The 14,154-nt window shown below is 35.8% G+C and overlaps 1 protein-coding gene across 1 annotated transcript in view; it reads right to left on the bottom strand.

Moving 5' to 3' along the window:
• Nucleotides 1-14,154, bottom strand: part of CFAP47 (cilia and flagella associated protein 47) — a 343,220-nt gene that overhangs the window by 115,362 nt on the left and 213,704 nt on the right. The window contains exon 51 of the mRNA XM_040584179.1: nt 4,414-4,511. Coding sequence (XP_040440113.1) covers nt 4,414-4,511 — 98 coding nt within the window. The remainder of the gene's footprint in view (nt 1-4,413; nt 4,512-14,154) is intronic.

Here is a 14,154-nt window from a genome sequence, read left to right as displayed (position 1 = left end):
TTTGTTCTACATACCTTTTTATACTTGCAGATACCTTTTGAGACTAAAATTTTGCACCTTAAGGATGTTGAGGCACAGAATTAACAGTACAAACCAAAGATAAATGTAACTGGAAAATCCTGTGTTGTTCCTATTCAGGATCATAAATCTAGCCAGAATTATTTATTATAAGACAGACAGATGAAAACACACAATACAACTAGCACAAAAAATCCTGAGATAACTAAAAGAGGACAGTAACACATTGCCTTGTTAAAGTTGTATAAGTCCGGGGGGCAGTGCAGACAGACCTGCAGTATTTCCTTTTAGCTGATTTTGTGCACTGAAAGCAGAAGAGAGCAACTTTCTCCTGTCACCAAGATCTGAGCTACAGTCAATTGTATGGTGCTGCCAGGTAGACCTTCAAAATTGTTTTCTCTTCAAAATTCTCTGTGCTCTTCCACAGAGGAATCCTTTTGCAACATCAGCTGATGGCCACCACCTCAGGCCATCCATAAAGGTCAGAGTATCTAGAGTCACTCAGTTTGAACCCTGACAGACACATCCTGCCACCCCTTTCCATTGGTATGAGCTATCATCCTGTCACAGGCGTTTCAGTTCATACAGACACTCATTTCTAAAGTACAAAAGGCTGAGTTAGCCTAAAGCATTTCCAAACTTCAAACACAAAACTGGAATCTGCAAGCAAATTTATTCATCAAAATCTTGTTAATGCCTATATCACTCATGGTGCCCAGGTGACATACGTTGGGATGATCCTATATGGTCCATTGTTCCTGGGGTGCCCACCAGCTCTCACCTCCCTGAGGACTTCCCTGCTGTCTGTAGGCTGGTAGTCACTGCGTCCGCATGTCTACCATTAAGAAAATAAAGACTTTAATATGCACCTTGCTCATTTAAAAACTCTGTCTGGCCAGCCTTACCTCTGCTGTAGCCAATTTCTGATGTTTCAGAAATCTTACCAGCTGCGTAAGACAGAAAAAGTACTTCTGAGATGTTGAGGATAAATTTGTATTGCATTTGACTACGAGATACAGCTATAACTACTGTCCAAAAGCAGTGTTACTGGTATTTTAAATCAAATGCTACTAATAATTTTATTTCCAAGGGCCAGGAAGGAAGAAGACAGACTCTGAGGTCAAAAAGAGATCAATGCATTTATTAAATCTGACTCACTGGTTTAGCATATGTACCACGTGCCTATGCTTTTAAAAAATTTATCTTTCCAAGCAATTTCAAGTCCTCAGCTTTACAAGACTATCTACTGTTTTCACTGCTAAGATTTTCCAGTTTGGTTTTATTTCCTTTTTGCTTTATTATTCTCAATACTAGGACTTTCTGCACAAAAGTAAATAATTCTCAGACTTAAATTTTGGCTGCTAGCTCTTGATGCATGTTGGTCAGCATAACTGAGACACCATCACTATCTTTTCAATATTCTTTAGTGAATGATCACATCCTTTTCCATTTTTTCAGTGCCAAACTGAGCTGATAGAGATAACTAGCATTCATAAGACAAAGCCTGCTTTTCCAGTTCTCCATGCTTTTAGTGGATTTCTTAGATTTTCTTCCAGTATTTCAATTACGATTCTTAACCTCTGAGAACCAGATCTGTGAATAACATTCTAATAGCAGTACCACCATTATTATTTGCTTTCTGGTTGTATTTGACCATTCTTTAGCAGTCAAGGACTGTATTAGCTCTTTTTACTCGTGTCACCCTGACAGTTTTTAATGAGACCTGTAGCTAGTGGTGTTCCCCCGGGGTCAGTATGGGGTCCAGTCTCTTTCAACTTACTCGTCAGTGACCTGGATGAAGGGACAGAGTGTACCCTCAGCAAGTTTGCTGATGATACCTGGGAGGAGTGATGAAACTGGGAGGAGTGGCTGATTCACCAGGAGGCTGCGCTGCCATTCAGCGAGACCTGGACAGGCTGGAGACGTGGGCGGAGAGGAACCCAATGAAGTTCAGTAAAAGCAAGTGTGAGGTCCTGCACCTGGGGAGGAACAACCCCCCCATGCACCAGTACAGGCTGGGGGCTGACCTGCTGGATGGAAGGCAGCTCTGCAGAGAAGGACATGGCAGTTCTGGGGGACAGCAAGTTGCCCATGAGCCAGCAGTGTGCCCTGGTGGCCAAGGTGGCCAAAGGGATCCTGGGGTGCATTAGGAGGATCACAGCCAGCAGTTTTGAGGGAGATGATCCTGCCCCTCTGCTCTGCCCTGGTGAGGCCCCATCTGGAGTGCTGTGTCCAGTGCTGGGCTCCCCAGTTCAGGAGAGACAGGGAACTGCTGGAGAGGGTCCAGCAGAGAGCTACAAAGGTGATGAGGGGCCTGGGGCATCTCCCTCTGGTGGAAAGGCTGAGAGGGCTGGTCCTGTTCAGCCTGGAGAAGACTGAGAGAGGATCTTATCAACGTCTACAAATATCTTAAGGGTGAGTGTCAAGAGGATGGGGCCAGGCTATTTTCATTCGTGCCCAGTGACAGGACAAGGGACAATGGGCACAAACTGAAACAGAAGTCCTTCTGAATATGAGGAAGAACTTCTTACCCTGAGGGTGACAGAGCACTGGAATAGGCTGGCCAGAGAGGTTGTGGAGTCTCTTTCTCTGGAGACATTAAAAACCCACCTGGACATGACTCTGTGCAGCCTGTTCTAGGAGAACCTGCTTTAGCAGAGGGTTGGACTAGATGATCTCCAGAGGTCCCTTCCAACACTGGCTATTTTGTGATTCTGTGATTCTGTGCCATTAGCTAGGATAATCACCAGTGCAAAATGAATTGCCTGACACGTAACCAGTGAATGCAGTAATAGCACTTCCATAACAGTAACCATGTGTATTAATTTCTAGTAAAAAATTATTTGCCATCTTCAAAATTCATCAATAAAAAAGTTTTTTTATGAGATTTGCTATAGAGATCTGAAGAAAAGGTATAGCTACTTCTTTACTTCCTTCATTTTCCTAGAAAGGAATTCTGCACATTCAGTTCAAGAATTTCAGTGCCCCACACATTGTAAAAATATGTTGGATTTTACTATAAGTGACTTTTGCAAGTTTTCACACTGAATTAGATTAAAAAATATAGGCAGAGTTAAAATGCCTTGAGAATTTATTATACAATAGAAGTCAATAATATACTTTAAATCTAGCTTTTCCTTTTACCATTTTAATGGTATTTCAGATCAGAAAATGATACGAGATAATGCATGATCCTGTAGGTCAAAAACCTACACTGTTATTTTCAAGGTCTCAGATCACAAACATTTCAGTCTAGTTTTTGTTTCTTACTAGCACCAGACACCTCCTTACCACCATGCTCACCCAACACCAAGATTTTGAAAACATCATTATCTGTTTCTCAGCCCTACAGAAGTTCACAATCAGATTACTACACTTCAAGGAAAGAAGAGCATACCAGAAGTGATATATGAACAATGATATTTTAAATATTTTGAGACATACTTACTGGTCTTGACTTTTTCTCCCACATAAACACATGCTGACATATAAAATCAACTGAGGAGACTCTTCTCCTTTTCCAGCATCTGTTACTGGAAGAGGTAGTCCCCTAGTACTTGTATCACATATTTTTGTTTGCAAAAATGTTCCTGCAACAAAGTACCACACCAATAATTTCTCTTCATAGTACCTGTTACTAGCAACCATTATTAAAGTCAGTATTTCTCTAGTTGCTTACAATTCATGCAGAAGCAGGACATCTAGATGATAAAGCAAACATCCATTTACAGAAGATAAGAAAAAGATTAGTTCTGAAAATAATAGCCTTGCAAAGTATAATTCAAATATAAATACAATTATAAATCTTCGGAGAATAAAACCAATATCAATTAAGCAAACATACTACACCGTTATTTTATGTTTACATATTTAAGTGATTTAAAACGTACAACTTATTTAATATGATGCAATCATTCATTTAAAATAGTGAACATAATTTAATTAATTTGAAAGTATGTGCTTATTTAGTAATAGAAATATTACTAAATACATACCGATGACAAAATGAATCTAAATGGCAATAATAATTTGGCATCCATAAGAAAGGAGGGTACCCAAACATACTTTTTATGTTGTGAACTGTACAGAAACTGCTTGAAGTTTTTGTAGAATTCAACCTTATCTGAGATACAAAACTAGCAGACACCAGCAGAAAAAAAAAATTGTAATTATTCAAATAGGATAAAGACACTTTTTTCCAAGCATTCATTTTACTTTGTATCACTGAGTTTAAATGACATCTTAATAAATATTGGGGTTTATTCAAAAAGTTATTTGTGTGTGATCATTTAATAAAATTGACTAATCCTCTGTGATAACAGCCAGACCGATAATAAAAATTACGTTTTGCTTCTAATGCAGTAGAACAAAATTAAACTTTTACAGTAATCTTACCAGAGCTCTGCATTTCACATCTATCTTTCTTTCTGGTGCTGCAGGTATGCTGTTAATCTTTAAGGAGAACCACACTGTACAATTTGAAGAACTTCCTCCTATATTAAAAAGAATAAAATGCCTTACAAACCATCTCATGAGGTGATCAATCCTAGCAGCATTCAAGTCAATGAGAAATTTGGACTTTTAGCAGAAATGCCAGTCATTGTTCATATTGAAACAAAGCAAATCATGAACTGATTTAATTGCTGTCAACCAACTGCATTATCTTCTTGTCTGGATTCAAAATAGGAACAAAATCAATATATATACAAATTCAATGGAAATTGCAGTTTGGCAAATTAGTTTTCTAGACTATTACATCGTTTCAGAATTTTACATATAATTTATTTTTAACTGTTTTTCTTCAACAAACATAATGCTAATAAAAAATATTGCAAATTATTTTTTTATTAGGAGCTTATCCACCATAGATTCAAAACTACAAGTTATTCATTAAACAGATCATCACTTTCAGTTACACAGAATCCATCCTCAAATACATGTTTGAACATACATTGATTTATACTACAATGCATTTTTGATCAGGTTTTGAGACAGGATGTCCTGAGCTTTTGTGATAACAAACAAGTTGGCACTAAAGAGACTGAGAGTGCTCAGAGATGATAAATACATGCATCAAAACATTCATGAATAAGTATTATTTTACTAGATCAGTTTCATTATCTATCTTATGTCAAGCTGTGTAATCAATGACTAGTAAAAGTTTGGCCAGAAAAAAATGCAAACCCACATTTAATTACACAATAAACTGGCTAGAATTTCAGATTTGATTCCCTTCAGTATTTTGTATTACCTAGCCCAAAAAGGAGAAATGGGAAGTTCTAATTATATATGCAAAAGGTGAAATGCATCAGAGACTCTCTGAATTTTGGAGATCATTTATGAAGCCACAAAGACTATTTATCACACACATGTGCATGCTCATGAAATTATAAGGACAGATTGTAAATTCTGCTGATGATGCTGATTCTGAAACCCTTAAATAATTGGAATTTGCATGAATATTACAATTAAGGCCAGAAACTGGGAATTGTTTACTACCAGTAGCCATGGGAAGCATAGGCAACCAGATCTTTGAACTGGAGTCAGTCCACATCAGACTGACAATACTTTTATAATTTTATACTATATCAAGCAAAATTAAATCAACATTAGATCATATATATATATACACCTTCATATATATATACACCTTTGGTATATCATAGAACTTCAATTCTGTTTAGTTATATAGAATCATTGTGCAACTTCAGTCAAGCAATGTGTGTTTTGCTAAAGCATATCTTCCAGGTAGACTTAGAGTCTTGATTTGAAGGTATCTCCTAGCAGTTTGTTCTGGTGGCTACTTACTGGCATTGGAAGACATTTAAATATGAGTCTATCTCTGACTTCCGTTAGATGCTTCAATGTCTGACCAAAAGATCTTGTAATGACTCTCTCTGATAGATTTAAGAGATCTAGCATTAAGTATCTAGCTTTTTTCTGTATTTAGAACATAGTCATGTATGTTAGTAAAATTAGCTCCTCAGTCTTGTTCAGATAACCAAAAGAGATTGAGCCCAAAGTCTCTCATTGTAAGGCCTGATCTCCACAACAGAAATGTTTCATGTGGTAATTGTCGTTTTGCAAATATAAACAGTTGTTCAGCACCTTTTAAAAATGCACACACAAGAAGTGCTTACAGTATTCCTGTTTGTCAGTTTATTGTATGAGATGAAAATAACCTTAATCTTCCTACTCACACTTCCCTGAATGGTACACTAGAGAGCTACATTAGCAGTTCTGTTTTACCACAGCATTACTCTTGGGAGTTCCTAGTGTTTTTCTTTTCTGCTGTGACCCCATCTCTTTTCAAAGCCACTGCTGTCCTTGCTGCAGTTTCTCATTCTGCATATATAACTTTATTTCTAAACCCTATTTCCAATAAAACCAAGTCTGACCGGCTTTAATTACATTACTTTCTTTAAATCTTTACTGAATACATCCTGTATTAACTTACACATTCTTTTGTTCAGGCTAATTTGACAGGCATACAACTTACTGTTTTTTAATACAAGCAGAATATTACAGTCTTCCAGTCTCTGGAATAGCCTCAGTATCTTAAGATACATAAAAATTAACATAATTGAGATAAAGAGATCTTCTGAATATCATTAAAGGATTCTGGTGTACACATGACCCTGAGTTTAATCCATTTAAAAATGTGAAATAAATACTATGCAGACGAGAGATGACTTCTACAGGAAGGGAGGATCCCCTTATAACAAAACAGAACACGTCACCTGAAACCCAAAATAAAAGTCCTCAATTAAAGACTAAGAGAAAATCAAAGGCTACCCATAGCCTGGGGTATCACATCCTTTAAGGATGCTGTCAAACTATAGGAAAGGGTACACTAGAAGTCTGTAAAACTCAGGTAGGCTCAACAAAGGGAATTGTCAAAAGTAAAGTTCCATTTACATAGAATATGTGATCAAACAGCAGGACAAAATGATTTATTAAAGCAACACATTCTCAAATTAATGTTCTGTACAATTAAGGAAAATAGAAAAGAGCATAAACTATTATTTAAACAGAAAATTAACAAGGCTGCCTCCCTGTTACCAAACCTTCAAGAACACCCATACAAAAAAAAACCACAAAGCTTTTGAGTGACAACTTGCTAAAGACTTAAAGAAGCAGTAGTAAAATCTTTTCAAACACATCTGAAGCTGGTAGCCTGCCAAACTCAGAAGGGCTGATAGATGCTCAGGCTGGAAAAGGAATGCCCAAGTAAGATAAGACTGCAGCAGGAAATCTAAATTAATTCTTTGCAGTAGCATTTGCTATAGTGGTGTTCAGGGGCTTCCTACACCCACCCTAGAGCTTGTTTTGAGGTGAATGGTCAGAGGAACTTTCCCAAATTAAGGTTTCAGCAGGAAAGGTTCTGAAACAAACTGATAAAAAGGAAAACAGCAAATCACCTGAGCAAGACAGTCTTTGCCCAAAAACTCAAAAGGAACCAGCATGTGACCCATTGCTTAAGTGAACTGAAGGTACATAGAAATGAAAAAGCAGATAATGTGCTGCCAATTTTTAGACAGGTGTCTGGGATAAAATGAGAAATTACAGATGTATGTCAGTTTGTTTATATATTCCAAATAAAATTAAGAATAACAAGAAGGATGAGAAGCCACAACACAAAACTATTTGAACTCTTTGACAAAGCCAGCAGCTGTGTGAATAAGGGAGATGTGGTTGACATAGTACACCGGTTTTCCAAAAAATTATTTCTAAAATCCCTTTCCAAAGGCTTCTAAGAAAACTAAACTGCAGAAAAGGAAATGTTAGAAGATAGGATTAAAATACAGAAATGAAACCACAGGAAGAAATGCCTCATTCTCACCATGAAGGGAGATAAAAAAAAGAAGTTAAAAGGCTTGCTTTTGGTATGAAAAGTCCTTAACCACTTTTTACCCCCAGGACAGACTTTCTAAGCATCATATTCTGCCTCTTAACAAACTGATCAGCTCAGAAGTGTATCTCCAGTGTCCTAGAGTACTTGTACTTTTTCTCCAATGCACAACCACAGGTTTTGTGGAACTGCTTTGTTACTTGCCATTACAATGTTATGCCTTCCAGCAATTAATACATCTATACTGTTACCAAGGTATTTTTCCATATAAACTTACAGCCTGCTTTGTTGTCTCTGATCACAGATTTTTCATTAGTACTCTAAACATTCCTGAATCATTTTTCTGTACTTCATAATTACAGTAACGCAGAAATTATAATCTACTTGCTTTTTCTCTTATGCTCTTATATATAAATTCATAGATTCTGTTCACACAAATTGCTTAAAAATACTCAAATTCCTGATATATCTCAAAAGCAAAGTTTTCAGATCAAGTTGCTTTCTATTTAGTTTTGACTTCCAAGTATTTTGGGCTATTAAAACCTGGGGGGTGGGGGGTAGTGGTGTGAAGAATTCTTAATTTCTTTTTATACTTTTTATGCATTTGAACGTTTAGATTCATTCCGCTTTAAATTTTCCTCAATTTTGGAAAATCAAGTATTTTTTTCTGGACAATCTAAATCTAAACACAGCCCAAAGATTATCTTTCTGAAAAACAGCTATTATGTTTGGGAGGGAACACCCTGTATGTATTTTTAAATGATATTGCATACATTTAGATAATTTAGATCATAGTATTATTTGCATCACACCTTCAACAGGCATTTCCCTAAAAACTGTCAAATACGTTAATTGAAACACTTTTCTTAACACATGGAAAGAACCTGGCAATTCTCTGCTGAAAGAGCATCTTTCCGTTTCTTTTTGCAACTAACTTTACCAGACAAACATTCCTGCTAGTCTTGTTTAGCACTAAGCCTTGAAATTGTGTAAACTCTGATGTCCTGTCAACTTTTACTCAGTGAAAACACAGTGGAATCATTGCTTTTCTGCTCACTTGCATTGTTAAAAATATAAAACCTAGGGTTTTATCCCTACTTAGCTGTAAACATGTCACCAAACAGTGACTTTATAGATGAGTCTTTATCGATATAATAAATCTGGCTAGCCCAAAGCCAATTTCTTTCAAGTATCCTCATTCTCAAGTAATTATAACCTAATTTTGCTCTGAATTTCTTCTCTTGTCAAGGCACCCCACAAGACAGAACATAGTTCTTACTCTCAGGAATACTCAGAAGTCACTTCTGGAGTTAAGAAAATCTACTAAAGCTTTAGGTCCCTGAAAAGATGTAAATAAGTAGATTAAATTCTATAACTGCTCTTGACCTTTCCTTCAGTTGTATCTTGGTGTTTCTGTTTCCAAACTAAAGAACTTGTATGGCTGAAAACAGGTCTGGTATTAGAACTTCATTTGCTACTGTATAGATCCGAAGTTCAGGGATTTGGGGATTTCTTTTGCTGTTTTTTGTTAGGTTTTATTAAAGAGTTTTAGTTTACCAGGTAGTAGATGCTGGGAAAACAAGACTGAAACACCACAGGCAATGGAGATAATTGCAATATAATCATGCTGAAACAGAGATGGTTCATTCCCAACTGACAGAACAAGATTGTATCTGTCTGTTTCTGTTTTCTGCACACATTTAAAAAAAACAGGCAGAAAAAAATAGACACTCTTCTTTTTCTTTCCAGCCCAGAAAATGTTTATTCTAAAAAAAAAATAATTCCAAGTTGACATCATTGTTTTGATATGATGCCTTTTGCTCCACGTACGATTTGCTAAACCAGAATGTGATGTTCTTAGAACTCTATGGGCAACTCAAAACAGAGAATACTATTACAAGCATAAACTCAAACTTACGTATGCAACTACTGTTCTAAACTTGCATCAACATTTTTAATGCATTTGAAGTCTCTTCTTAGAGCCTAAGCAACATATTTTGACATGTTATGAGATAAACTGTTTGACTTTAGGCGTGTATCTCTTATCATCTCACTATGGGGATTCAATGACAAAAATTTCTTAGCCTGCCTTATGCAACTATCAGGTCATGATCTTGTCAGATCTCATAAAACAAAACAAATTTTAGTCAGTACTTCAGATGGAAATCACCAGTAAAAAGGAGTGAGCGCAAATCTTCTGAAGATAAGAATGTATCTGCTTTAATATTTAATTGCCACTATCTTCCCTTTTAGTCTCTCCCTTGGTCCACAGGCTTTCACCCTTGATAGTTAGGGTTAAGCATCTGTCATTAATGGTCAGGGCAAGCCAGAACCTTCCATATGTTAGCTACTGCAAATGCAATCAGCGTCACTATAAGAAAGCTTAGTTATATTTAGTTTTTTCAGACCTTTCCCTATTTTGGTGGGGTTTGGGTTTTGTGTTGTTGTATTTGTTTGTTTGTGGGTTTTTTTGTGTTTTTTTGGGTTTTTTTGTTTGGTTTGTGGGTTTTTTTGTTTTTTTTTTTTTTTTTAATATGGAAACCTTGGAAGCATAGAAAGCTGTGTACTTTCTATTACATGTAGTTACCTGAAGAGGGGTGGGGGTGGTGCAAAACCAAAAACCAGTCATATCTCTGTATCCATTCCTTAATAACGCACTGATTTCTTCAGCTAATATTTATCTACAGTAATTACATTATTGAATTGAAAGTTCTGTATTTAAAACACAGTATTACTAAATTATAATGTCAATGAAAATAAAACTTGAGCTTTCAATTTTCAGATTAAAATTTTCACAGGTGTCCTCCAAGTCTCATTGCACCTTATATGACACACTAAAATCATCAGTTTTCTCTTCCAGAGCTGAACATCCTTTTATAACCCAGTCTGGTGTCTTGTCCTACTTCTCTTTAGTGATGCAAATAAGCTGTTCTTCCTGTGCGTGATTTAATTTCATTGTGAAATTTTTAAAATGTTATAAAATTCTGCTGAACAAATCAGTGTTGTAAGCCATACACTTTTAACCTTATACTTCATATCACGTCCTGAAGAGTTATCAGTTGTGAAATCCCCTTACTTACACTCACTAGATATGCTTTCCTCTACTCACATGAATGAGAATATATTACCACCATATCAGCCACAAACTGAAATTTCTGTTCTCTGTGTCCCCTTTCCTTGTCCTTTCCTTAAAATTATTTTTCATCCTGTGTCTGCTACACCAGCCGTTAAATACGCTGTCAAGCATCAGCAGTTATATATTGGCTTGAAAATAGAAAAGATTCTTCTCTCCCAATTTAACATAGCTGTCTATCATTCAGCTGCATTGCACATCACTGATGATGAAGGAAGATTTGGCTTGGTGTCCTGAAAACTGTAGGCTTCTAGGGTGTCTTGGGTGGGAGGTGGATATGGATGCTATAGGGAAGCTGGAATTTTACTGTTAGTTTATTTGAAATACTTTATCCTAATGTTACAGGCTTCTTACATTGGCATCAAATGTATGTTTTCTTTTTTAAAAAAAAAAAGCTGAATTACAGTGATATTTTCAAATTCAATGTGCACTCTTTCCACAGCATTTTTACCAAATATTTGCAGAGCTAATATAGCAATAAAAAGACACAACACCCTTAGATGCGTCTTTAAGGGTACTTTTTTTAGCAGTAACAGGCATTGATTTCTTTCTACAAAAATCTTTCCAGGTTGGTAGTTATTGAAATTTTCTTTGAGTGGGTACCCTTAATGCTCTTCTCATAGTATATGACTGTACTTTACAGAATGTAAAATATAAATTAAAAAAAGACATTTTGTCTAGTTCCCTACAATATGTAATATGTAATCGCTTTCAATATGTAAAGAGCTCACCACTGCTAGCAAAGGATAAATCAAAATTTAGACTTCATTCTGCTCACGTGCAAACACAACATCCATGTGTAACAACCCCCTGTAGAGTCATCTATGAACAAGAACTATTGTTCATGAAAAATGATCAGTTAATAAGCATATGTTGTATATATTTAGTTTTTCCTTTTTGATTTAGAATAAATATTTTTTTCATATAAATTATTTGGAGCAGACTAGCTATTAAGCACATGTGATGATTTATGTTCCTTATTTTTCAAATTTGACTGGCCCTAGCAACCTAAGAATTATACTAAAAAGATGTAACATTCCTTTGGTAAACTTTTCCAGAAAATCTCTATCATGTTAGATTCACAGATTTTTTCTCCAGATTTTTTTTTTTTAATAGGATTTTAATGGATTACCTTAGACTGACAACATAAACTTCAAAGTTTATGCCAGATACAAAACTAGTTAAAATAATCTTTCCAAAGACATATAAACCCTTTACAATCAGGTTTTGGATACTTTTAACAGTGTTTCTAGATAAATCCAATTGGTTCATATGTCACAGGTAAAACCTGCAATTTTTCTGTATAAGTAGATCCATCACTCCACTGAAAATTATTTATTAATTAAACCTTCTTTTAACTGGCCCCAGATATCTCTCTCCACATTTAGTTTCCAAGTGTAGAAAATCTGCACCTAATTTTGAGGGGAAATCTGTAAAACACACATTAAGGTAATGTTGGAATCCTATTATATTAAAAGCTCAAAATGATGCAAAAAGGCAGACACTAATATTCATTTTTACTATGTGACAAATATTTTATCCTTGCAAAAGCAATGCTACACTTTCTTCTTCCAAGGAAATTAGTAATTTATGGTTGTCACCCTTAGGTTTGAGCTCATGAGTTTTCTCATATAAGAGTTATACTTATTCAATAAATATAATCAATATATATAGCTTTTTGCATTACATGACAAGATAAACTTTGCTTTCAGCTGCCATTTTTTGCATGAGCGTATTTGAGTAACCCTAATGTTTCAATGAATATTCATTTAATGTATTCCTTACAACTTAGCTTGGAAAAAAATTTTAATATTCCTCAGACATTAATCTTGTTCTTAAAAGATACAATGTTATAATTCACTTTAGAGCAACTTCCATAAACTTAGAGTGTGCCTTACATTTTGTATCAAACCTAGGTCATAGAGAGGGTCAGTACTAAAGTGACGTTGAATTTGGAAGGTTGCATTGGATTGTCCATCTAAATCAGAGCTGAAGTATCAAAGTGGTGCACTTCAAAATGCTACAATTTAAAATGAAAACGTGATGCTTTCATGTGTAAAAAATGTACTTAATATTGAATTCATTTTTTTTTTCTAGTTAATATAATACATATAGGCAGGATTTGTGAAGAAGGACATTCTACGAGTGGGAAATCTACAAACTAGAGTAGGGTTCCTTTTCTTTAGGGATTGTCCTAAACTAGATAATGACTATAGCTCCAAAGCCTTTTGTCACTTGGGAAAATTTGGAAACAGAAATGAGAATAGTTTTCTAAAATGTAAAAACAAACCAACATTTTAGCTCTTGTAATTAGCTGTGATCCAGGAAACAAAGATCTGAAAAAGTCTCTGATCTCTTATAAGGCAGAGTCCCAGAACCTCTCTGTTTAATTTGCCTTAAAAGCCACCTTTTCAAAGGAAGATCACCACCTTACAGTGGAAACACAGATACCACTAGCCTATAAATGATATTTCTTTTCCCTAAAATGTCTCCAAAACTGTAAGAAGACAGAATTTTAACACTGCAGTCAGCTTATTTCAAAGAAAGGGATGATTAATGCTGTTGACATCTTCCATTTTTAAAGCTTAGTCTTCCATGCTATTAATATCATCGCAGTATGATGCCGTAACACCATTTCTCACCTTCACTTCATAAAGACACTTTCTTATCTCCATCTCCCAGGTAACAGCTTCAAAAAAATCATCCAGCAGATCTGCTATGTCTATGGGATTTGGAAAACAGAAAATATCTCTTTAACTCAGAATATTCTTCATGCCCTTCATAAACTCTCAATATGTTATATATGATGATGTCACAGCTCTCCCTTCTCCCTTGCAGTTGGGCAATAGAATGTAAATACAGCAAATACGGTTCTTCCCTGCTGCAGGGGCTTTCTTCGATCTCCATTTGTATTGTATTCTGCACTGGTCCAGAGCACGTACCTTTCATTAAATTAGTCCAGCCTGCTATCACCTGTTTATTGGCAACACACATCTATCTGCTGCTGTACACTGGGGCAGAACTCGGGGTCTGATCTGGTTCACATGTGAAAGCCTTTTTCTGAGGAAATTGTGGCATGGGGAGTAAACTCAGAGCATATACCAGTATGCCATCCAGGTACCAAGCACTTGTGACACTAGTAAATATAGAT

The sequence above is a fragment of the Falco naumanni genome, chromosome 2 (assembly GCF_017639655.2).
Source record: "Falco naumanni isolate bFalNau1 chromosome 2, bFalNau1.pat, whole genome shotgun sequence".
NCBI classification, from domain to species: Eukaryota; Metazoa; Chordata; class Aves; order Falconiformes; family Falconidae; genus Falco; species Falco naumanni.
The sequence above is the reverse complement of the archived record's forward strand: the minus strand, read 5'-3'. Positions and strand labels throughout refer to the sequence as shown.